The 25,136-nt window shown below is 34.2% G+C and overlaps 1 protein-coding gene across 11 annotated transcripts in view; it reads right to left on the bottom strand.

Annotated features, from left to right (window-relative positions):
- The window catches only part of NOL4 (nucleolar protein 4), a 392,019-nt gene that overhangs the window by 279,120 nt on the left and 87,763 nt on the right, over window positions 1-25,136 (bottom strand). For 4 of the 11 annotated variants that reach the window (XM_007974313.3, XM_007974314.3, XM_007974315.3 and 1 more), the window contains exon 3: window positions 287-398. In XM_007974313.3, the coding sequence (XP_007972504.1) occupies window positions 287-398 (112 nt within the window). Of the gene's footprint in view, window positions 1-286; window positions 399-8,319; window positions 8,389-17,183; window positions 17,249-24,782; window positions 24,846-25,136 lie in introns of those variants that run through there. The other 7 variants (XM_037982410.2, XM_037982406.2, XM_007974321.3 and 4 more) reach the window with 4 other exon arrangements.

The following is a 25,136-nucleotide window of genomic DNA, read 5'->3' as shown; positions in this document are numbered from 1 at the left end:
CTGAATATATCTAAAATACCATGAAATACATATAATAAGTGAAAATTAAAACATTATTACAGGGAAAAATGTTATTTGCCACAGCTGAAACTGTCTTTCTTCTAACAATGGGCACTGAATTACTTTGTAAGTGGATATTCAAAATTCACTGCCTCCTACTTGAATAAATGAGATGATCTGACTTGTTGAACTGTTTCAGTCTACCACGTTTTTATAAAAATGTGAGATATAAATTGCCATTATGAATAAAATTGCTTTAAATCTCACTATTTGACACTGCAACTACCTTTATGATCTGTTCCATCTGGGTTTAAATGCATTCTTTTCTGGCACTCTGAGCAGCTCATTAGAAATCGTGTCACCGCTTCTCTTGGTAGGAAGGCATAGCTCTCTGAAATCTGAAATGATTCACAAAATACAGGTGTTATTATATAAGCTGACTGAGCATGATTTAACAGAAATGATCATTGTATTTCCAAATAAGACACGTTATTCCATAATGGCAGGAAGCACAATGAAAGCATGCATTGCATACCATGCATCATTTCAAGAAATATCTATCAAACTTGATTAGATGACTTTTAATAAGAGCCAATAAGGCCATGTGGAGATAAAAATCAACCACATCTCGATGAGCATCTGTTTATATTTTTGCATTTCTTTTAGGTAAAATCACAGTGTACAGATATCCTAATGAATTTTCCTCATTATGAAACATTGCCAACATTGTTTTTAAAGTTACTGCTAGCACAATCAAATTTGCATCCAATTTTATATACTTTTTTTTTGTAATTTAGCCCCAAGTAGGAGCAATAAACTTTGGATTTTGCACAATGAACATTTCTTCATTGTTGCTTTTCAAAATATTTTAAGTGAGAATAAAAAATAAATTCAAACAGAACTCATGTATATATTTACTGCAGTGAATCATCCCTTCCACAGAAAATGACACACCTGGAAATGCATTTAGGCCACATATTTCATTTATTTTATGTCGATTTTTAATAATATATATCCATAATAGCTCACACTGACTGTCAGAGCAAGCCTTTTCTGTGGCCTATATAGAGCTTTGTTTTCAGAACCAAGATCTAGAATCAAGTTAGAAATCTATACTACCATTACAGTAATTTTATAAATATTAACTTTTCAAAAACCAAGTTCTCCCATCAAAGCAAATAATTCCTTAAGCAAAACTGATAGATAGTTGAATATCTTTAAATAAAAGCTGACAGTGACTCAGACAGTGCTACTAAGAAGTCTGATGCAGGGCTTCAGTTTTCCACCATAGCACTAACATCTTACATGAAATATAAGATAAGCAATAGGAATAAATGAGTTGCAAATAAGACATAAATGCCACAGATGATTTCTTAGGTGCATCTATAGCCCTTACAAACACTGATGTATTTTAAATTAGTAAAAATGAGGGAAAATGTGCAACAAATGTATAATTGAGTGTAAACGGGTGCTAGTTCTCTTGGTGGTGATGGAGTCAACTTTTGCTTATCCATGCTATAGGAGCATAGACTTGAAGAAACCCCATATACTGAGATCCAAAATTGTAAACCTCATTTTCTCTTAATTTAATATTAAAATCAGTTTGTACCACATAGCCTAATCCTATTGACTTTAAGGGAAAAGAAGTGATAAGAATACTGAAGAGGAGAAACAAGCCTACAATTAAAATCTGCCATTGATAATCCACATTCAGGTCATTAAAATTCAATACTCCTAGGGGTTGAAATGCAGAACTCTTATTTTTAAATATAATATTGACAGACTAAGATATCCAGACTTCAAAAAATACTGCTTCAGACTATGCAGTTATTGTGTGAGGATAATGATCAGAACAATTCTAAACTATTTTGTGAAAAATTTTATATTATTTAATAAGAATGTATATATAATTTACATTCTCATTCATTTTCTCTTTTTCTATAAACGCATATAGCATATATGAATTTAAATTCTATTTTTCTGTTTTTACAGAGGGAATAAATACTTTTAGCTGATTTACTTCATTAGAGATCATTATTTTCTTACTCCCTGAAGAAATACTTTATACTAATTCAGAAGAAAAAAGAAGTCTATAATGCATGTTCCATCCTTATGTTTTATATTTTAAATCATATCGAGTTATAGTCCATTAGAACTAATGGGTCTGACCAGTAAATTCATTATCAAATAGGATTTCAGGCAAAGCCTCCATTGGTTTTTCTAGATTTCTATTAAATCTTTTATCTACTTTATAAGAGAAACATTTCATAGAAAGATAGATAGGTAAGTGATGGAGTCGGAGAGACACTTGATTGGCTTCCACAGCCCTGATACTTTCTGAAAGTTTCTCTTTTCCCCATGCTAATGAAGTACTTTTGTAGAAATCCCTTCTGGATAGATTTATCATTGACCTGAATCAATCCTATGACTTGTCTAGCAGCATTTAACCCCAAATCAAATTTTCTTGAAATTATTAATAATCATATCACATTAGTTTTATAGCTTTCCTCTGAAAAATACTACATGTAATGGTCAAAAATAGGTTTGTGCTCATGTATACATGTATGCATGAAATAACACAAAGCCCACTTTGTATCTTAGAAAATATTTTTAAGCAAATATTGCATCATATTATTCTTTCTGCTGTGGCTCTAACATAGTACTTGCCATGTCACTATATATTACATAAGATAAAAGCACTTATTTGGGAATAATTTTCTTGGTGTTTAGAATTCATGTTATAGGGACACCTGCCATGGCATTCCACTCCCCTTGAATCTTTTCTTCCCAACCTCATATTCACTGGGACCCACAGACCACAGAGTCCTCCTATGCACAGAGAAGAAAGATCCTCCAAGCAGGCTTTTCACATCTCATACTCATTTCTGAAAAAATATTTCTCCTGCAATGCAGGTGAAGAGGAAGAAAAAAAAAACTTTTACCCTATTCAGAATCTTTTCTCCCAGGCCTACTCGAAATCAAGAGTCCTGGAATTCTCAGGAGTCACCAAGATGGCGAAATAGAAGTTTCTAGTATTTGTTCCCTCACAGAAACATGAACTTGAATAACCATCCATGCACAAAAATACCTTTACAACAACTAAGGAATCCAAGTAAGTGATTACAGCACCTGAGTGGAGCACAGAAATAAGAAAAGACTCAACGAAGAAGGTAGAAAAGACGGTTTCACATTATGTTTGTCAACTCTCCCTCAAACCCATGCAGCACAACTTAGAGAAAGAAGTTCTCCACATGGTTGAAGGAGAGTGAAGTAAGCACTCAACTTCAACTTCACTTTGGACCCTAGCAACAGGCCCACCATTACACTCCAGGCACCAAGTATTTGAAGCAGTTGAAGTTAAGTTGTTAACAGCTTAAAATAGTTTGTTATAACTATAAGGTAGTTTATGTAAGTCCTATGGTAACCACAAATAAAAAAAATCTGTAAGTAGATATGCAAATGATGAAGAAAAAGTAATTAAAACATACAACTACACAAACATCATCAAATCACAAAGGAAGAGACCAAGAAAGGAAGAAATTGAAAAATATTCATGCAGCAATTAATAAAATGGCAATAGTAAGTCCTTATCTATCAATAGTTACTTTAAACATAAATGGATTAAATTCTCCAATCAAAGGTCAGAGTGGCTGAATGAATTTCAAAAAGAAAAACAAGAACTAACTATATGTTGCCTACAAAAGTATCACATTAGCTATAAGTGGACACATAGGCTGAAAGAGAAAGGATAGAAAAATATATTCCATGCAAATGGTAACCAAAAGGGATCAGGGATGGTTATATTTACATCAAACATAATAGAGTGCTTGATAAAAATTGTCACAAGAGGCAATGAAGGTCATTATATAATGATAAAGAAGTCAATTCATCAAGAAGATATAATAACGGTAAATATACATGTATCCCAAAACAGAGCACCTAAATATATAAAGCCAATGTTAATAGAACTGAAAGGATAAACAAACAGCAATATGTTAACAGCAGAGAACTTCAATATATCGCTTTCAATAGTAAAAGATAGTCCAGACAGAAAATGAATAAGGAAACAGCAGACTTGAACAACAATAGAAACTGAATGAACCTAATGAACATACACAAAACTTACCATCCAACAGCAGCAGAAGACATATACTACTCACGTGAACCGGGAAGAATCTTCATGATAGATCATATGTTAGGCCACAAAACAAGTTCTAACAAATTTTTAAAAACTGAAATCATATGAAATATCCTTACAGAGCACACTGGTATGAAACTAGAAATCAATAATAGAAGAAAAATTGAAAAAAATTACAAATATGTGAAAATAAAAAACTCACTCCTGAGCAAAGAAAAAAATCAAACGGGAAATCCAGAAATATCTTAAGCACAACAAACTGGAAACAAACATATCAGAACTTATAGAATATAGCAAAAGCAGTTCAAACAGGGAAGTGTATAGCAATAAATGTCACATTAAGGAAAAAGAGCCAGGTGTGGTGGCTCATGCCTGTAATCCCAGCTACTTGGGCAGCTGAAGAGGAAGGATCATTTGAGGCTAGGAATTTGAAACAAGACTGGGTAACATAGCGAGATTCTGCCTCTAAAAAAAAATTATAAAAAGTAAAAAAAAAAAAAAAAAAAAAATATTCGTCAGGTATGGTGGCATGCACCTGTAGCCCCAGCTACTCAGGAGGCTGAGGTGGGAGGATAGCTTGAACCCAGGAGTTCAAGACTGCGGTGAGCTATGATTATGCCGCTGCATTCCAGCATGAGTGGCAGAGGGAGAGCCTGTTTCCTGTTTCTAAAAACAATAATAATATTAATTAATTTTTAAAAGAAGAGAAAAAGATCTCAAATAGCCTAGCTTTATACCTCAAAGAACTAGAAAAAGAAGAACAAATTATGGTCAAAGTTAACAGACAGAAGGAAATAATAAGGATCAGAACAGAAATAAGTAAGGCAGAGACTAGAAAAACAAAAAAGATCAATGAAACCAAGTTATTTGTTTTATGAAAAGATATACAAAATTGACAAAACTTTACCTAGACCAAGAAATAGACAGGAATCAAATAAATAAAATTATAACTAAATGAAGAGATATTGTAAATGATATCAGAGAAATACAAAGAATCATAAGAAACTACTATGAACAATTATATATGCCAACAAACCTGATAACACAAAAGAAATGCATAAATTCCTAGTAATGTGTAGCATACCAAGACTGAATCATAAAAAGCAGGACGGCCGGGCGCGGTGGCTCACGCCTGTAATCCCAGCACTTTGGGAGGCCGAGGCGGGCGGATCACAAGGTTAGGAGATCGAGACCATGGTGAAACCCCGTCTCTACTAAAAATAGAAAAAATTAGCCGGGCGCAGTGGCGGGCGCCTGTAGTCCCAGCTACTCGGGAGGCTGAGGCAGGAGAATGGCGTGAACCCGGGAGGCGGAGCTTGCAGTGAGCCGAGATTGCGCCACTACACTCCAGCCTGGGCGACAGAGCGAGACTCCGTCTCAAAAAAAAAAAAAAAAAAAAAAAAATGGCAGGACATATGAACAGATCAATAGTGAGTAGGGGATCAAATCAGTAATCAAAAACCTCACAATAAAGAAAGTCCCAGGACCTGAAGGCTTCAGTGGTAAATTCTACCAAACATTCCAAGAAGAATTAACAATAACCCTTCTCAAACTCCTTCCATTCCCACCCCCTGCCCCCTAAAAAAGAAATTACTGGGTAGGAGGGAACACTTCCAAGTTCATGCCAGCATTACTGTGACACCAAAGCCAGATAAGGACGCTACAAAAAAGGTTTATAGCAAATTTTTCTGATGAACATAGATGAAAAACTCAACAAAAACTAGCAAACAAAATTTAAAAGCACATTAAAAGGATTATACCCTATAGTCAAGTGGGTTTTATCCCTAGGATGCAAGGATGTTTCAACATATACAAATCAATAAATGAGATTCACCACATTAGCAGATTGAAGGATAAAAAATAATATAATCATCTCAATAGATTCAGAAAAAGAATGTGACAAAATTCAACATCTATTCATGATTAAAACTCTTAACAAATATGTATAGAAGAAATGTACGTCAATATAATAAAAGCCATATGCAATAAGCCCATATCTAATGTCATACTCAGTGGTGAGAAAATGAAAACTTTTCTTTTAAAATCAAGAATAAGACAAGGATGCCCACTCTTGTCACTTTTATTCAATATGGTACTAGAAGTCCTAGTCATAGTAATAAAAGGTTAGAAAAAGATAAGCCATCTAAACTTGAAAAAATAAATAAAATTTTCTTTGTTTACAATTGAAATGACCTTATAGACAGAAAATCCTAAAGACCCCACCAAAACAATGTTAGAACTAATACACAAATCCGGTAAAGTTGCAGGACAAAAAAATCAAGATACAAAATCAGCTGTATGTTTATACATAACAATGAACTATACAAAAAAGAATAAGAAGACAACATCATTTAAAATAGCATCAAAAATAAAATAAAATAGAAAAATAATTCAGCCAAGATGATAAAAAATCCATACAAAGATCTATACAATGAAAGCTATAAAAAAGAAAGAATAATCTCTAACAAATACACCAAGAACACACAAAGAGAAGGGATAATCTCTTTTACAAATGGTATTTGGAAACTGGATATCCAAATGTGGAATAAATAAATTGGCCTTTGTATCACACTTTATACAAAAATAAACTCAAAAGGGATTAAAGACTTAAATGTATGTATATGTGTATATAGATACATACATACATACACACGTATATATATACGTGTATATATGTAGGAGTGTGTGTGTGTATATATATTTTTATATATAGGATCACATAAACTAAAAATCTTCCTTACAGTAAACAATGAATAGACAACTCATAGAATGGAAGGAATTATTTGCAAACCATACATAATAAAGGGTCAATGTCCAAAATATATAAAGAACTCAAAAAATTTAATAGCAATAAAACAAATAACCTGATTTAAAAATGGGCTGCTATGTTTAAACTTCTGTGTCTTCTTAAACTTTTTCATTGAAACTTAATCCCCAGTGCAATAGTGTTGGGATGTGAGGCCTTTGGGAGGCTACACTCTCATAGATGGGATTAGTGCCCTTATAGAAGAGGTCTATGGGGGCTTGCTTGTCTCTTTGGCCCTTCCACCAAGAAAGAAGTCACCATCTACATGGAATGGTTCCTTCTCAGACGCTAAATATACTGGTACCTTGCTTTTGGGCTTCCTAGGTTCCATAACTATGGGTAATAAGTTTCTATTACTTTTCAATTATCCAGTCTAGATTATTTCATTATAGCAGCCCAAACAGACTAAGACATAGGCAAAAGACATGAATGGGCATTTCCCAAAAGAAGACCTAAAAATGGCTAACAGGTATATGAAAAAATGTCGAATATCACTAGTCATCAGAGAAATAAAATTCAAAACCACAATGAGATATCACCTCACACCCGTTAGGATCACTGTTATAAAAAAGTCAAAGATAAAAAGTATTGGCAAGGATGTGAAGAAAAGGGAAGTCTTGTATACTACTGGTGAAAATGTAAATCAACCCATCCATTATAGAAAACAATATGGTGGTTCCCCCAGAAATTGAAAATAGAACTGCCAAGTGATCCAGCAATTCCATTTCTGGGAACACATCCAAAGGAAATGAAATCATTATCTCAAAGAGATATCTGCACTCCTCTGTTCATTGCAGCCTTATTCACAATAGCCAGGATATGGGGACAATTAGGCCAGGTACAGTGGCTCACACCTGTAATCCCAGAGCTTCGGGAGGCTGAGGCAGGTGGATCACCAGAGGTCAGGAGTTCGAGACCAGCCTGGCCAACATGGTGAAATCCCATCTCTGCTAAAATTATGAAAATTGGCCAGACGTGGTGGCAGGTACCTGTAATCCCAGCTACTTGGGAGGATGAGACAGGAGAATCACTTGAACCCGGGAGGCAGAGTTTGAAGTGAGCCAAGATTGTGCCACTGCCCTCTAGCCTGGGCAACAGAGAAAGACTGCCTCAAAAAATAATAATAATAAGATATGGGGACAATATAAGTGTCCACTGATGAAGGAATAAAGAAAATATGACATAAAATATATCAATATTTAATTTTATATGTGTATATATACATATATATTTCATGTTATTACACACATATAATGAAATAATATTCAGCACTGAAAAAAGAGGAAATCCTGTCATTCTCAACAACATGTATGAACCTGGGGAATATTATGGTAAGTGAAATAAACCTGACATAGAAAGACAAGCATAATCTCACCTGTATGTGGAAATTGAAAAAGTCAAACTCATAGAAGCTGAGAGTAGAATACAATGGTGGTTCCAGTGGCTGGAGGGTGAGGAAAATGAGGAGATGTTGGTCAAAGGGTACAAAGTATCAGTTATGTAGTATGAATAAGTTCTAGAGATCAAATGTATAGCATAGTGACTACAGATAATTCTGTATTGTATGCTTAAAATTCATTAATAGAGCAAATCACAAGTGTTACCACATGTACCCACAAATGGTTACTACATGAGGTGATGGATATGCTAATTAGCTTGATTGTAATTAGCTTGATTGCAGTAATAATTTCATAATGTAGATGTATATGAAAACACGTTGTACACCTAACATATATACAATCTATTTTTTGAGACACGATCTCGTTCTATTGCCCAGGCTCGATTGGAGTGCTGAAATCACAGCTCACTATAGCCTCAAAGTCCTGGGTTCAAGTGATCGATCCTCCTGCCTTAGCCTCCCAATTAGCTAGGACTACAGGCGTGGACCACTACACCCAGCTTTTTTTTTTTTTTTTTTTTTTTGGTGGAGACAGGGTCTCATCATGTTGCCCAGTCTACTCTTCAACTCCTGGCCTCCAGCAATCATCCCATCTTGGTGTCCCACAGCTCTGGGACTACAGGCATGAGCAACTGTACTGTACCTGGCTACAATTTTCATTTACCAAGTATGCCTCAATAAAGCTAGCAAAAAAAGAAAATATCCTAGACAACCTTCATTACTGCAGTTCTCAGTGTGGTGACTCACACCTGTAATCCCAACAATTTGACACACTGAGGCTAGAGGATCACTTGAGGCTAGGAGTTCATGACAACCCAGCCAACATAGATCCTATCACTATATAAAATTTTAAAAATTAGTTGTGCATGGTAGTGTGTGTCTGTAGTCTCAGCTAGTCAAGGAGGCTGAAGGAGGAGGCTCACTTGAGCCCATGACTTTGATGCTGCAGGGAGCTATTATTATGGTACTGCACACCAGCCTGGGTGACAGAGTGAGACAATGCCTCTTTAAAAAAAAAAAATTAAAAGTGTCCTGTCCTTGGAAAATTCTTAAATTATGGTATATTTGAATAATTACATTTCATAATTAAACTTTTGTGATGAAATACTGCCATTTGATTCTGTGTGCATCCTTATTTAACCTAATTCAGAGATAGCATTGAAAGCCTATGCACCAATCCTCTTCTAACTTGAGGCCTACGCTAAGTACCTCTATGACCCTTACCCTAATGAAAGGTCTGTTCTCATTTGCTGGGAATGAATGTTTGAAATGTTAAATCAACTTTAAATAGATGTTCATAAATGGTGATAACACTCAGGGACATGTCCCTCAAGGCAGCCCATTTATCGAAGTCCTATCTTTTTTGCAATATGTAATAGCAGATGCAAATAAAACCTAGAAGGAACAGAAATTTAAAAATATTTTGATTCAGATACTGAAAACACTATTCTACTATATTACAATTAACTATGTAAAATGCTACAATCGTTCATAAACGTCGTAAATGTCTTGGACCCAGTTTTCCAATGTGACTACTCTGTTTCTAGATGGAAACTGGATTTTGAATATACAGAGGTACAGAACATTTTCTAGAATATTGGTGATAACAATATTTCACTTGAAAATGTATTCTTAAAAACATTTTTATATTTCAGAAAGACAAAGAGTATTTCCTTAGAGTTTGTTTATGAACACAGAAACACTGTCCCTTGATAGTGATAAGATGCAAACTTTAAAGAATGGATATTAGTCTTGATCCACCTTAACTAAGCACTAAAAAAATCACAACTTCCATCTGACAATTCACATATTAAATATATTGCTCACAACAGAAACAAACATGCAAAGGATGAACTAGAAAATGGCCATATTGAACTTTATAAACTAATGACCTAACATTATTTATCAAGTAAATAATTATGGGGAATATATTTCTTACCAATGTTGTTTTCTATGAATCTAGACTTGTTTTCTTATGCTTATATAATGTTATACTTTTCACTGTGGTTTTACTACCATTATTTTAGCAAATGATTAAAACGGATTTTCCAATAACTTTTTGATAAATTGGCTGACTGCTATAAAGAGACGAAATGAATTGTCATTGTTACACAGCAGAGGGCAAAGTAAAATGCTGGAAGTCAAACATGGATTTCCTAAATACTGTTCTATTTCCGTAAATTTAATGGACGATGAGTGGCTTATCCAACAGACAAGACAAATGCTAAGGGCCCAGGGAAAGCAAACAAACAAACAAAAAAATTTCAAGAAACCCAAAGTATCAAAATGTCATCACAGAAAAAATCAGTGCTTGTTAAACTATCTTCAACTTGAGTCACGGGAAAGATTTGTTACTATTATTATCTTTTACCTTGAATTCAGAGAGAAGGAAGGAAGAAACTAGCCAGGCAAATAGAGCAAAGAGTCCTCAGCAGAATTTCTGCTCTAAAAGAGCAGCCTGGAAGATCAGGCTGCAGACATAGATAAGGAAGCAAGTTCCAGCACAAAGAGGGAGCCTCCTGTGTAATTAGCAAGTTTCACATGCATACAGTGGGTCCCAGTAAGCACTGTGGGCCCTAGTGAGCACATTCCTTTCCACACCTTTTTTTGAATAAGGCAGCTAGAAGCTTGCATGAAGGTGGTGCCTGCAGCTGCACCAATAGAAAGAACTACCTTGGGCCAGTCACATCAACCATGGCCAGGCACATCACCTAAGCTGGAGTGGAGTAGCATAGTAATAGCTCCCTGCAACCTCAAAGTCATGGGCTCAAGCAAGGCTCCTGCCTCAGCCTCCTTGACTAGCTGGGACTACAGGTACACTCTACCACGCACAACCAATTTTTAAAATTTTGTCTACCTGCCTCCCACTTAGCACATGCACAGTGGGGGAAAAGATAAGCAACATGGACTAACTTAGGCTAAGGACCTGCCAAAAAGGTTGGGGTGAGGACTGTCAGAGAGTCACACCCTATGCAAATGACAAACCTAGTCCTAATAGGTTTTTTTACGCCCTATGTAGATGAAATACTCCCTCCCCACTAACTTGCTTATAAAAACCCTTGCATTTCCCTGAAGAACGGCAACCCTTTTTCTGGGACTCCTCTCTGCAGCACAGAGCTGTTCTCTTTCTTTTGCCTACTAAATGTCTGCTCTAACCTCACCCTTGGTATGTCCACGTTCTTGATTTCCTCGGCAGTGAGACAAAGAATTTCAGTGTCACCCCAGACAATGAGGCCATTTCAGAATTATCTATGGTTGTGGAGTGGGGGAATTGTGGCATAAGGTAAATTTTTCATAACTTACCACTTCTGAAGGCCTTAATTCATTTGTGTATTGGGGAACATTGATAGTGTTTTCAGTGGAAGTATTACAGTCTAAGTCCAGTAGGACTGGAATTCATCGGTAATATAGAAAATAATAGATTAAATTATTTCCATAAATTAGAAGTAGAAATGACCTTTACCATCCAAACAGTATAGTAATACTTCCATATAAAAGTAATTTAACCACAGCATCTTTTGACGGACTGACCAATAAAATCAGCCTCTAGAGCAATTACAGCACAACATTAGTGATCCAGTGACAAACTTATCCACCTGTAAAAAGTTCAATGATCAAGTTCTATAAAGGGCATGGTTTCCTATCTTCCATCTGTAGGTTATTAAAAAAATGACAAGCAAACTCTTTGGGAATACCTTACTGAAAATCTCATGGACAAATATACTTGTCTACTTGCCAATGTCCTGCCTTTCTGAAGAAAAAAAATGGTACTTTAAAAAGTCCTACAACTATAAGGCCAAATACTGGCCATTCCTGAGTATCACTAGTCTTCACCTTAACACAATGCAGTTAAGGTAAACATACAAGTTATCCAAAAATCTGAAACTTTAAAAGCAACCACAAGCAAACTAATTTGCAAGACTCATCTTGTAAATTCAATAATGTATAATACTAAAGTTTTCTTACATTTTCCTTTTTAGTATCAGAGTCTTCAGAAATAAATTACCTTTCCAACTTGGATCTGAAGTAACATAAAGTTAGAAAAATTGAAGAAGTTAATTAATCAAAAAAATTTAATAACAAATTGTTGTTTTGCTCTATTTTTTCAGACTATGTTTCATAAGTATGTAAGTTTATCTCCTTAACTAAGCCATAAAATAGTTCAAATTAAGAGGAAAAAATAATGGAAAATAATTTTAAAACATGGGGAATCTGACCATGTCTTCTTTTCTCAGTCCCAAGTATCCTTCCTCTCTAATTACAACAATGCTTCCTTTCTAAGGTATTCAATAAAAAGGGTTTCTAACTATTCAGTTTGTATTATACATACACCTGCAAACCTCTGGTTCTTGAAATGGTAGAGAATTTGCAATCCTCAAAATTAAGATTCCCATTAATTACATGACAATTATTTGTTTTGGCTGTATTACATGGAAGAAAATGTCACCAAGCAATCTATTGTCACCAAGCAATCTGATTGTTTTCCATGAATTGAGTACTTAGTAAATGGATTATGCTGAATCAGAACTTTACATGAGTTTCATCATTTAATCCTCACAACAATCCCACGAATAGATTACCATGATCACTGTCAGGATCTCCGTGTAACAGATGAGAGAGCTAAGCTTCAGAGAGGTTGTGTATTTTGTCAACTATGTACAAGAGATAGGACTCACCTGCTATTGCGGTTTCAAAGTCAATCACTTTAACCACTGTTTTATAGTCACTCCTAGTTATCAGTATTGAAAAAAGATAGAGACTGTTTCCTCCATAAAGAGCTGGGATATTAACCTCACAGCATAGGTTAATTATTCTAAAATGTTTATAATGTTCCCTGGTGTGAAGTTCTTTATAAGTGTAAAATGCTCTAACCAGTTTGTGGTGACCTTTCTGAATACAAGGGTCAATCAAGCACTCTGTACCTTGTCTCAGGTTACAAAGTTCCACAAGAACAAGTCAGACTATGGAGCAACAACACAGAGCTCCGCCTTGAAAAAAATTAACAGGCCATCTGTTCCATTCCAGCAAAACTGATGACTAAAATGATGGCTTTGTGACAATGCTGTAATATTTTAGCAGCCAGTCAGCAAATGCGTTGGACTTCCACTTTTAATGAAATTTATGAGAGGAATGTAAATAACTGTCTCTCCCTAAAGGAACAAGACATCTAATTGTAAGAAGAAATTCACCAGCAGAGAGTCATTCTTGGTCTAATATTTGAAGCTAATGTGTAAGCTGAAATAAAGCCATCACATAACATTGGCAAATCACGAGTAGAAACAATCATTTTATAAAGCAAACAAACGAAAATAAGCTAATCAAAAGATTTATCAACCAAAATTATACAATTTTAACCTAAATTCACTAGTGTAATAAAAAAAAAAAGATTAGTGTTCCTAAATATCAGTAGTTTGAAAATGTAACTGGGTGCTTTGGTATATTGTGCTCCTTTTCAGACACTGAGCTTTTGAGCAAACAATACTTAATATAATCACACGAATTCTTAAAATCACCTTTCTCCACCTTTTGTTTTTAAAATGAATTTAGAGAACAGAAATAATGCCTTTATTTACTAGAATAAATATATGAACACTATAGTTTTTGTCAAATATCAAACTGTATATTCCTAAAAGAATTTGCCCTTGAGGTCAAACTTCTGACATTTTCTCTTATGAATATCCTGGAGATAATGGATAAAGAATAAATTAGAAATAATCTCCTAGTGAAATTTGTTTATCTTACTATATTTGAGAAAATTTGTATCACAAACCCTCTGCAATATATATAACTGGATAATTAAGGTATAGAAAATGTATTTGTAAAACATAAAATTAAAATTAAATTGAACAGATCCTATAAATCCAAATTAAAAACCCATATGTCCTGATTCATAAACATATAGAACACCGAACTTCAGCGAGGCCTCTATCTGAGGAAAAGAAATCTAGGCTCTATGCATATCTCCAATTCAAGGAACAGCTCTCTGTCTTTTTCTGTTTTATAAATTGAATGCCTTTGCATTTAGGACTTTAAAAAGTATGCAACCACTGTCACATTTGAGCCCAAGTGGAATATAATGTGATGACTTACATTAGCTATGACTTTGATAATTTTCTAGATGTGTTACAAAATTGAAATGCTCAGACACTAATTTTCGTTTCTATTAAAATAAATTTTTTAACCCACTTGTCCATGAAAAAGGATTAACAGTGTACATCACTGTACTACTGCAGAGGAAATAATTAATTTGCAGAGATATGTAAGGAAACAGTCTTGCAAAGATAAAGACATTTTTCAACTACATATTTATTTATCCAGCAAATAACTATTGAATGCATAGGCACCATAATTACCCCTGAATACTACCCAGTATGGTTCTACAGCACTAATGTGACTGGACATATCAAATTCTTGGAATTATCTATTGGTAATTGTTTGATTAGTTTCAAAGCAACTCTGAAAAAGGCTTTAATCAGGACTCAACAAGAAAATTCACAGATAAAAAGTTCTTGTCTAGCAACAATGAGTTAGACAAAAGACAGACATACTGGCCTGCCTAAACAAATTTGTAATCACTGTATCTCTCAAAATTTTTTGCTTGGGAACACTAACTACTCATCTATCTATAGACAGAGTATCTATCTGACCTTTCAACATCTGTTAAAGACCAAAAGAATTCCTGTGCCTAAATGATGTTTCCAATAGCAAAACCAGGAAACTGCCAGATTTGCACAATCACCCCTAAATCCCCATGCTCCCTGGTGGAGGATTATCATGTTTTCTTTGAGTTCCTATCAATCCTGCAGTACTGTTTGTTTTGCTATGACTCTGGGAGTATTAGCATTACTCTAATGCACATTTGTAGAAAAGCACTGCCCACATTTTCTTTTTCTCCCTTTTTCTCTGATCATGTTTTCCCTCAGTCTTCACACCCATTCATCTACCCTTGCCTTTTTTACCTAGTTGAGATGGGTGATCTAGTCCAGTCAGGAGGATCTGGGTTCATTTTTAAATAGGATTAAGTTTGCTAGATAAAATATAAGACACCTAATTCAGTTTTAGTTCTAGATAAACATACAATATTGGAGCCAAACGTATTAAAACTATTGTTTATCTGAAATTCAAATATAACTGGTCATCCTGTGTGTGTTAAATCTAGCAACCTTAAAGAGTATATTTATCTAATATGAATGAAAATATTGGTTTGAGTCTGAAGGTAATTTTAACTTTGGAAAAAATTGTTATGTCAGGAAAATCTAAGGCTATGCCAAGAGCCGAAGTGATACGGTAGGTGGAAATGATTACTGGGGAGTCTGCAGGCAGCTTGAAATCATAGTGCCCATCTAAAGCAAGGCTTTCCAGCATTCTATATCAACAGCACAGGTATACATACATTTCACATCATAAGCTAGCACATATCCACACTCATAAAATCAAACTGATCATTTCTATTCTCTTCTCTACTTCATTTTTTAAAAGTGATCACAGCCCAATAAATTAACTTGATGAGTCACAAGTGGATTATGGTATGTAATGGAAAAACAAAAACCACCAGTCTAAAGCAGAGGAATGCACTCTGTCCACCCAAAGTTATTTTGTAGTGCTGAGAATTTGATGAGTATGTGGTCAAATTTAAAATAAAAGTAGGCAAATCTGAAGAAGGTATAAAGCAGGCAGGAGTATTTTTAGATAGTTCAAGTCAGTTTTTCAGACAGATAAAAACAATTTGGAGATTTGAGGCAAATGCATTCAACACAGAGCAAAAGAAATGAAAAGTGAATGTGGTACAGAGGTAGGAAGTCAGTATTCTCCAAAGATAGGGAAATGGTACAAGTGCTAGACCAGAGGCAAAAACAGCTTAAAAGAAGGCAAAGCATTTCACTATATGATATAAAAAAACTAGAGGAGGAAAACATATACAGATAGCAGCATTCTAGGGCACCATCAGATGAATTTGGTATTACATCAGTATACATTAGTAGACTGAAATGTAATCAAGCAGAAAATAGAATGTGGTTTATGTTAAATTATAATTAATTTTCGTTGGAAACTTGTTTTGCTTTACTGATTATATTTCAAATTCAGATATATTGATTTTCACGAAAGAGCTTTATTTTATTATTTTAGCTTTTTATAATGATTAACATATTTAATCTGGAACCTTATTTACAATAATTAAAATAGCCATCCACTGAGTAAATGAAACCATTTCAAAAAAGAAATAGTCAAACTGGAGATGTATCCCTAAACTTGTGGGTGCTATTTTTCTGTCACTTCTTTTTATTTTATTTTATTTTACTTTTATTTTTTTAGAGACAGAGACTCACTCTGGCACTCAGGCTACAGTGCAATGGCATGATCATGGCTCACTGCAGCCTCAAACTCCTGGGCAGGTGATCACCCACCTCAGCCTCCTGAGTATCTAGCACTACAGGCATGCTCCACCATGCTCAGCTAATTTTTTTTATTTTTATTTTTTGTAGAGATAGCATCCAGCTATGTGGCTCAGGCTGGTCCCAAACTCCTGGTCTCAAGCAATTCTCCCATCTTAGCCTCTGAAAGCACTGAGATCACAGGCATGTGCCACCACATTCGGCTATGTTATTTCTCATGATCGAATATTTGGCTGCTAAGGAAAAGATTGTCATAACAGAGAATTCTTATATTAGATGAAAAAATAAGCAGATGGGCAATGAAAAAGATCTTTTTCATACAGGTTCACTAATAGTAAAATAAAGAGAATTCCTAAATACTGCATTAAATAAGATAACTCAGCAAAGTCATTGTTTATAGAATTACTTGTGACATGAAGAATAACATTAAAATACACAATTACTTACATGGGAGTGTGGAAAACCTCTTCCTGTCTTGATTTTTCCTGAAGAGTATGTGTAATATGATACATTTATATTTCCTTTGGGCCCTAGGGGAGAACCACAAAGAGTGCCACTTTTCTGGTCTAGAGTTCATTGGCATGTTCAAACCCTCCTAGGCTGCTATTGCAACTCCCCTTGTTAAAGTTTACCTTTCTTACACACTGCTGGTCAGTGGGGAGCCAGCAATTCTTTTTGAATGCATATCCAAGAATACAGTTGCTGTAGCCGCTCAAAGCAGGCAATCATTAGCCACGTTAGGGAGACAGAGAAAGATGGCGAAGATTTCACTTCATTCTGTTAGGGACTCCAGTAATTTGCATATCCTTCATGCATTTATGCAGGCAGTGTGCAGAATCTGTGAGATGATGACAGTGCACTCTGGATGCAGAATTAGTTGTCTGAATTATTGAATTGCTCGATAACTGGCAAATAAGAAACATATTTTTCAAAGGTACCAAGTAGAGAACTGGCTATGTGGTTTCTTTTATAAAATGTCTCTCAACTGGGAGTGTTTACTGTTCTCACTAGGTGATTTTACAAATAGAGAACAAGAAGGCGTTTTGGTTATCACAGTATCTGGGGGTTGGTGATGCTGAAAATTAACATATTATGGGATATTAAAAGGCCTGGAGTACTTGGGACAATGCTATTTGTCTGCCCCTAAGGCCTATATAGCCCAATTGAGAGACAACACTTTAGACTGTATCAATGATTAGACACTAATGAATATATCTGACCAAATATACCATGTCTGTGTATTATCTATTGATGAGAAAAAGCACAGAAAGATAGAAATTTTCTGTTCCAAATTCCAAATTCTCAAAAGAAGCAACTAGGTTACCGACTCAGTTTCTTTCGGAATTCACCCGTAACCAAGAAACTCAAAGAGAGCCGAGGAAAGTGTTCACTGTGAGAGGACATTCCCAGGAAATTGAGGGTGGGGGGAAAATGGGGAGAAGAAGAGATAAATGGATAAAAATAGGTAAAAGCTGGTTCTTATCATAAGACAACTAAGTCTGCTGCTCATAAAGCTAGTGAATAATATTCTCAAATTTATGAGAAAATCATGAATGAAGACATGGGTGGGTGTTATAGTAGACAAAAAAAAAAGAAGGAAGCTTTTGATTATCTGGTTAATAGGGGGGAAAAGCAATGTAGAACATCTGTTACCCCCAAAACCACTCCATATTAAAAGAAAAAACCCATCTTTCTAGTCACCACATTATTGTAGTATCTATAATTTTTGAAGTTCGAAGCAATTATTATATTAAAACTTTACCTATATTATTTATGGCCCTAAAAACAACCTTACAAAATAATAACATGCCAACATCACACATGCAGAACTTACACTATGGGATTTAAACTCAAGTCTAGCTGGCATCAAAGCTGGCCCATTCTGTCTCCACAATCTCATGCCAGTCTCCTATGTCTTACATCTCCTTGCCATTATCTTCTATGCAAATTCATTACCTATATAGTAATTTATACAGGCGCATACATGCAGACACTTTAAGAAATTTGGTCATTTTAATTTTTTTACACTATCAGAGTAGCACGGAAAACAAACCTCTTGATCTGAGTGAGAATCACCCACTAGGAGGCATTAACCAGCTACTTTTTAAAGCCGCATTGGCTCCTTTTCACCACTAGGGAGCACTAAAGTAGTAATTTACTAGGCTGTCATAAAGAGCTAATGAAGTTTCTCCAAAAGGTAAATTATATTTCAACGAATATTCACTGGGATATTATAATTTAATATAAAAATTATTGATGATGTGGTGTATGACATTAGCTGATGATAAACTTCTTTGGATAAGCTCTTACGTCATTTTTTTTGTCTCCACTACCAAGAAGACAGCTTCTGAATCTTACAGATTTGCAGTATTACTCTGGCCACTGCAATGAGCAACTACACCTATATGAGATATAATTCAATTTTAATAAATGACAATAAGCTATTCTTTTGTTTTAGGATTGCTAGTTGATAAATTTAATTATCATGCTGATTTATTTTTAACTGTTTCCTTCTGAGATGTTGTACACATCTGACAGTAATCTGAATAATATTCAGTAGCTGTAGTTAATATTTAGAAATCACTTGTGTAAAATCTATATATGTTTGTATGGATATAGGGTGTGTGTGTATGTGTGTAACTAATAAATAAACCAATGTGAAAAGTAATGTGTTTATATTCTACCTCAAATGTGAGGTATCTATCTATATACATATAGATACCTCAAATGTGAGGTATCTATCTATATACATATGGTTCTCTATATATATGAGAATATATATAGAGAGATAGATCTACATCTTTGTATATTTATATCTATATAGATACATAGAGATATATCTACATATGTATATATAGATATGTATCTATATATCTAATAGACATATATGTATATATATAAAGAGACAGATGGATACATATGTCTATATAGATACAAACAGATATAGAAAGATATAGATCTATTTATCTATAGATAGCTATAGATATATCTAGATATTTTACATTTATATAGAGAGATATAAATCAAAATAACCTAACAAAATTATCTGTAAAATACCTACATTTGAGTGCTATTTTATACTGCTAAACTCTCTAAGGTAAACTAGCTATAAAATACAATTCTAGATCACAGATCTATTGTGTAACAGTGTAAATTATTAATAAGTTCAATATTGGACAAAGTCTACCAAAAATTTGTACTTGGAATACTTCATTTTAAGTTTTTTCTATCTCTTTTAGACATTCAGAACAGCAGCTTATTTAAGGTACTCTAGTTTGTAATAATAAAATGCGGAAAAAACAATGGATCTGCATTAAAAAGGCAGGAACCTATACTTGTCTGTTGTGTTATTTTGCCTTAATTTTATTTCTACATTAAAGAATTTGGCTACAGAAATGAAATTAAGTTCTAAGCCTGATAGAGATTTTCTTTGCCCCTTTGCTTCAAAGACAACCTATACTTGCGCTTAGATCTGTGGCAAGAAAGGGAAAAATTCAAAAGAGTAAAAAGAAGTGAAAGAGACTCAAACACACAATATTTTTATATTCTATGAGTGAATCATGTCTAGAGAGCATTTTTTTCTGAGAAATGTATGTAATTCTCAGTTTTTCATTTAATAACATTAATTTATTTCAAAATATACTCTAACATTTTAAAATATTTTGAATAAATATAGTTCCCCTTTTTTGGAAAATAAAGATTTTTCTATGGAGTTTGCTGAGACTTCTTATCTTGATGACATGGTTCTTAACTTTTAACTGTCAAACACATACCAAACGCTATTAGGTGTGATGCCACATTAGGACTCATATAAAATCAGGGCTGGGTGCGATGGCTCACGCTTGTAATCCCAGCACTTTGGGAGGCCAAGGCAGGAAGATCACCTGAGGTCAGGAGTTTGAGACCAGCCTGACCAACATGGTGAAACCCCGTCTCTACTAAAAATACAAAAAAAAAATAAAAAAATTAACCAGGCATCGTGGTGAATGCCTGTAATTCCAGCAATTTGGGAAGCTGAGGCAGAAGAATCACTTGAACCTGGGAGGCAGAGGTTGCAGTGAGCTGAGATCATGCTATTTCACTCCAGTGTGGGCGACAAGAGTAAAACTCTGTCTCAAAAAATAAAAATAAAAAAAATCAGGCAGGTCCTGTTCTAAATGGGAGGTCAACAGATTGCTCTATGCCAATGACTCACATTTTCTATCTTACTCCTGACTTGAGTTAAATTTAGCTACAGATGAGAGACAGAAGCATGTATGTTAAATGATCATATAAAGTATCAATGACTGCTAACAACTTAAGTGATTCTCCACCTTCTCTTGCCTAATGATATTTGAATTTTATATAAAGATACAGGGGTCAACGGTTTAACCCAAATAGATTGAGTTCTAATTGTAAAACTTGAGGCACTATGACACAAAAGAAAAATGTGCTTAGGACCAAAGCCTTCTTGGCATGAATCACAAATATATATAGATAAACCCCTATTTTAACACTGTTAAGATCTGCAAACTCTACAAACTCTGTCTTAGACTACAGAATTACATCATATATGTGAGTGAATTGTGGCCTATCCACAAAGAGGTTAAATGTATTGTTCAGAATCCTTGAATTTGACTTTAGTGCTATTTTTCCACACCATGATGGCTGCAAATTTGGTTCATTAGTCCCATTATAAGTTGACAAAAATTCTGGGAATTTTTGCGTGACAAACTAGCAGAAACTGGTGCAAGTTAGAATATTCTATTTAGCAACAGAGACAGTGAACCAATAGATATTCACTAAAAGAACTAGGCAAAAAATAATGCTAAACTAGAGTTTTAAGGTTACGTGCCCTAGATATGACAGAATAAAGATTTTCTTTGTTAATCTTCAGAGTAAGGCTGTAGAGATTCTACACGAATATGTTACTATTCTACAGCATATCTCTGGAAAGGAATATTCCATTCATATTAAAAGCATTTTTTTAAAAAACAGAGCCAATTTTATTTTTTTCCAGAAAATTAATTTGAAATTAGTTTAAGAGATTTTAATCTTTGGGAAAAGCAAATGAAGTAACTGAAACTCTCACAAATTTCATCTGGCAGGACATCTCCTAAATACAAGAACTCTGGCCTTTCCTCATGCTTTCTTATAAACCCAAACTGTGGACTTTCAGGGATAGTGACACCTACAGGACGCACCAAAAAAATGCCTGCAAGAAAAGTTACTACTATTCCTGTCTACCAACACAGAGGCATCAGAGCGGGCCTAGGAAATTAGATCCGTAATTGTAATTAGGGTAAATGATAGAGCTATGCTAATTTTGCTGCGTGTCCTTCTACATGAAACATGAGTAGTGATTGGACAAAGAAGGAGAGAAATAACACCAATCACAAGTTTACTATATGCCAAGCACTTTACACACAGTAACTCATTCATTTTAGCACACAATGTGTATCATTATCCACCCTATAAAGAAAAAGAGTAAATAATTTGCCAAAAGTGGTACAGATACGAAATGAGTGTTAGATTTGAAATTTGAAACTGCGTTAGTCTGGCTTCCAGCCTATTTCCTTTTAGCTATAGCATATGTTCTCCACTCCTGACTTGAATGTAATTATTGGCAGTTATATATATGAGTAATACATGTAAGTTTACAATATCACACTGAGAGTTGTGTGTGTGTATATGTGTTTATGCACAGATATATGCAGACTGTTTTCTCTATTGATAACACTGACTTTCCCTCTTAGTTCCTGGATTTCTACCAGTTAGTCTTATTTTACACGTATCAAGAAAGAGCTCTGAAACTTAATCCTTTGATTAGTCCCTAATTTAAGAAATGTGTCTGAACTCGCTTACCCTGTGATATAATACAGTTGATAAAAGAAAACCAGAAAACAGTGATGTATTCACAGAAGGTGAAGTTTTGGCAGAATTTGAGAAGAGTTACAAACTAGAAGACAAAACAGGATCCCAAGTTATTTTTATAATGTCACATCATCAATTTTGAAGTGACTTTCCAAATTGCTAACCACATCTGCATTCAGATTCTATTTTTTAGTAAAAGGATATATTTTAAGTTCAAACATGAGGGATATTGAATGGTCCTACCTCTTCTCCATTTTGTTCATGTAGATAACCAAGAGTAGACTATAGACAAATATATTGAAAGAAACACATTCAATGTGCCAGTAAGTTAATACATACACAGATACAAATGTAGAACAGAGACCTAAGAGTCACTATAATTCAATAAAGACTGAAAAAGTAATCATGAGAGCCTTTACATATTCCTCAAATGTGTCATTTTGTGTGGGATTTTCAAGAGCTCATGAGAAATAATATATATACCCTCCAATTTTTAGCTAAAGTCAAATCAGATTGCAATACAGTTTAAGTTTTATAAATGCCTAGATATTTCAAGGAATGATATACTGCAGATAGAAAAACCAAATGCATTCAAAAGTTAATCCAATATTAAAGGACCACCATTTCCTGCAGAATGAAAACATAGAAAGATTTGCAAAAAGGCAAAGTAAATAAAATGACCACTAGATCTATTGATAATATTGTTAAGACAATATGATACACTTTAATATGATTAGTTGTATAAGTATGGTTTCTTGGCCATGTAGGAAAAAGGAGAAAAAGAAGGTCAATAAACATAATCATTATGCATGCTCTATAAGCTAATGTTTAAGAATTAGAAAGAAATATTAAACTTAATGGGAACCATTATAATTGCAATAGTTATCTAGCTAATCCTACCTATGACTAGTCAAATTCAGCATTAGTATTAAGAATTAAAGTCTGGCCCAACAGTCTATGGCCTTAATAGCACTAAACCATTCTATTTCAAATTACATTTTAGTTTTATGCCCCATTAATTGAACACTTTCATCACATTTTAACATTAGACTTAAATTCATTGTAGAGTCATATGCACAGTTTCACTGGCATTGCAAGCAGTTCTATATTTTGTTTCTTTCCTACAATGAATTATTACTGCATAAAAAGGAAATGTTTCCCAATTAGAATTCTACTTAGAGAGATCAGAGGGAAAAAGTTCAGGCCAAAAAGAACCTTCACGTATTAGGAAAAGGTGACAACACTTTAGATGTGCAAATAAAAACTTGGGAAAAGAGGATATTCAAATAAGACATTCTCAAGAGGGATTAGATGAGGTTTCAGATTCTGTATCCCTACCCCAAAATGCAGAAAATGTCTTCCTGATATTAATTCAAAATTATGTATAGTGGAAACACGTTTATCAATTTATTGCAAGTGTTTAGCATGCATAATGGCAATGGATTAGATTCTCTACATTTCATTTAAGAAAACACGGGGCAAGAGATTTGGATTTAAATCACTGACTCATTTTGCATTTTGATTAAAGGTCTATAATAAATGCATTTCAAAGATTAAATTATTTTAAATTGCTTTTGGCACCTAAACAGATTTGACTTTCACACTACTATTGACAATGAAACCACTTGATTTTTTCTTGTTATTTTGGTTTTTGTTTTTATTCATTTAATACAATTGAAATTATGCATCCCTAGCAAAGTCCTTTTACAAAGTCCTATCGCGTTCAGGTAGCTATTTCATGAAAATGCATTATTATAAGATTACACAGTTAGTGATATTAGTAGATCAATATACATTTCTTTTTTTTTCCTATTACTGTCCAGAGGAATAACCCTGGCTTAGGAGACAGGCAAAATGAGTATGTTCAGTAATGTTAGTCTATATAAAAATATCTCAAGAAGCTAGGCCATTATCATTAGTCATGATAAGAATGTCTCCTGGAATGTGTAAGTCAAAAGAAAGTTTATGTGGCAGATTTATGTAAGGAAACTTACAATAGTGCCTGCCCACAAACCATGCAATTTGGAAACAGCCAAGAAACAAAACCATAGAGAAGGAGGGATAAATACAACATGTATTAGGGGTTATTATGCAACTACAAAGATTCAATATGACCCTGGCAATATAGCAAAAAATAGTTATGAAAAAGAAGCTATTTCTTATGCTCAGTAGCTAATTTTCAAACATAGGTACCTGTATTTGAAACTTTGAGCATTTCACACATTTTTCTGTATCTGAAAAAAAAATGGATCCAGACTGATATTGTATATCAATACAGCTGAAAACAGTTAATATAAAGGTAGCCAAAAGCAAAATTCAATAAGATTTCTCAAAAAGGATATTATTCTAATTGCTGACAAAGTAATTCGGATGTACATTTCGCTCATATAGGAGAAGAATAATTTACTGTTCAATTTTCCTAGACAGGATGAAATATCTATAGTAATATGATTTTATAAAGTTTTTAAAGAAAAAGCTAGATTAAAGTGTCTAGATCAAACTGTAGGTATAATTAGAAACTTTAGAAATAATATATTACTCCATTTT

This window comes from Chlorocebus sabaeus, chromosome 18, assembly GCF_047675955.1.
Source record: "Chlorocebus sabaeus isolate Y175 chromosome 18, mChlSab1.0.hap1, whole genome shotgun sequence".
In the NCBI taxonomy this organism is placed as follows: domain Eukaryota; kingdom Metazoa; phylum Chordata; class Mammalia; order Primates; family Cercopithecidae; genus Chlorocebus; species Chlorocebus sabaeus.
This window is presented reverse-complemented; position numbering and strand designations above follow the sequence as displayed.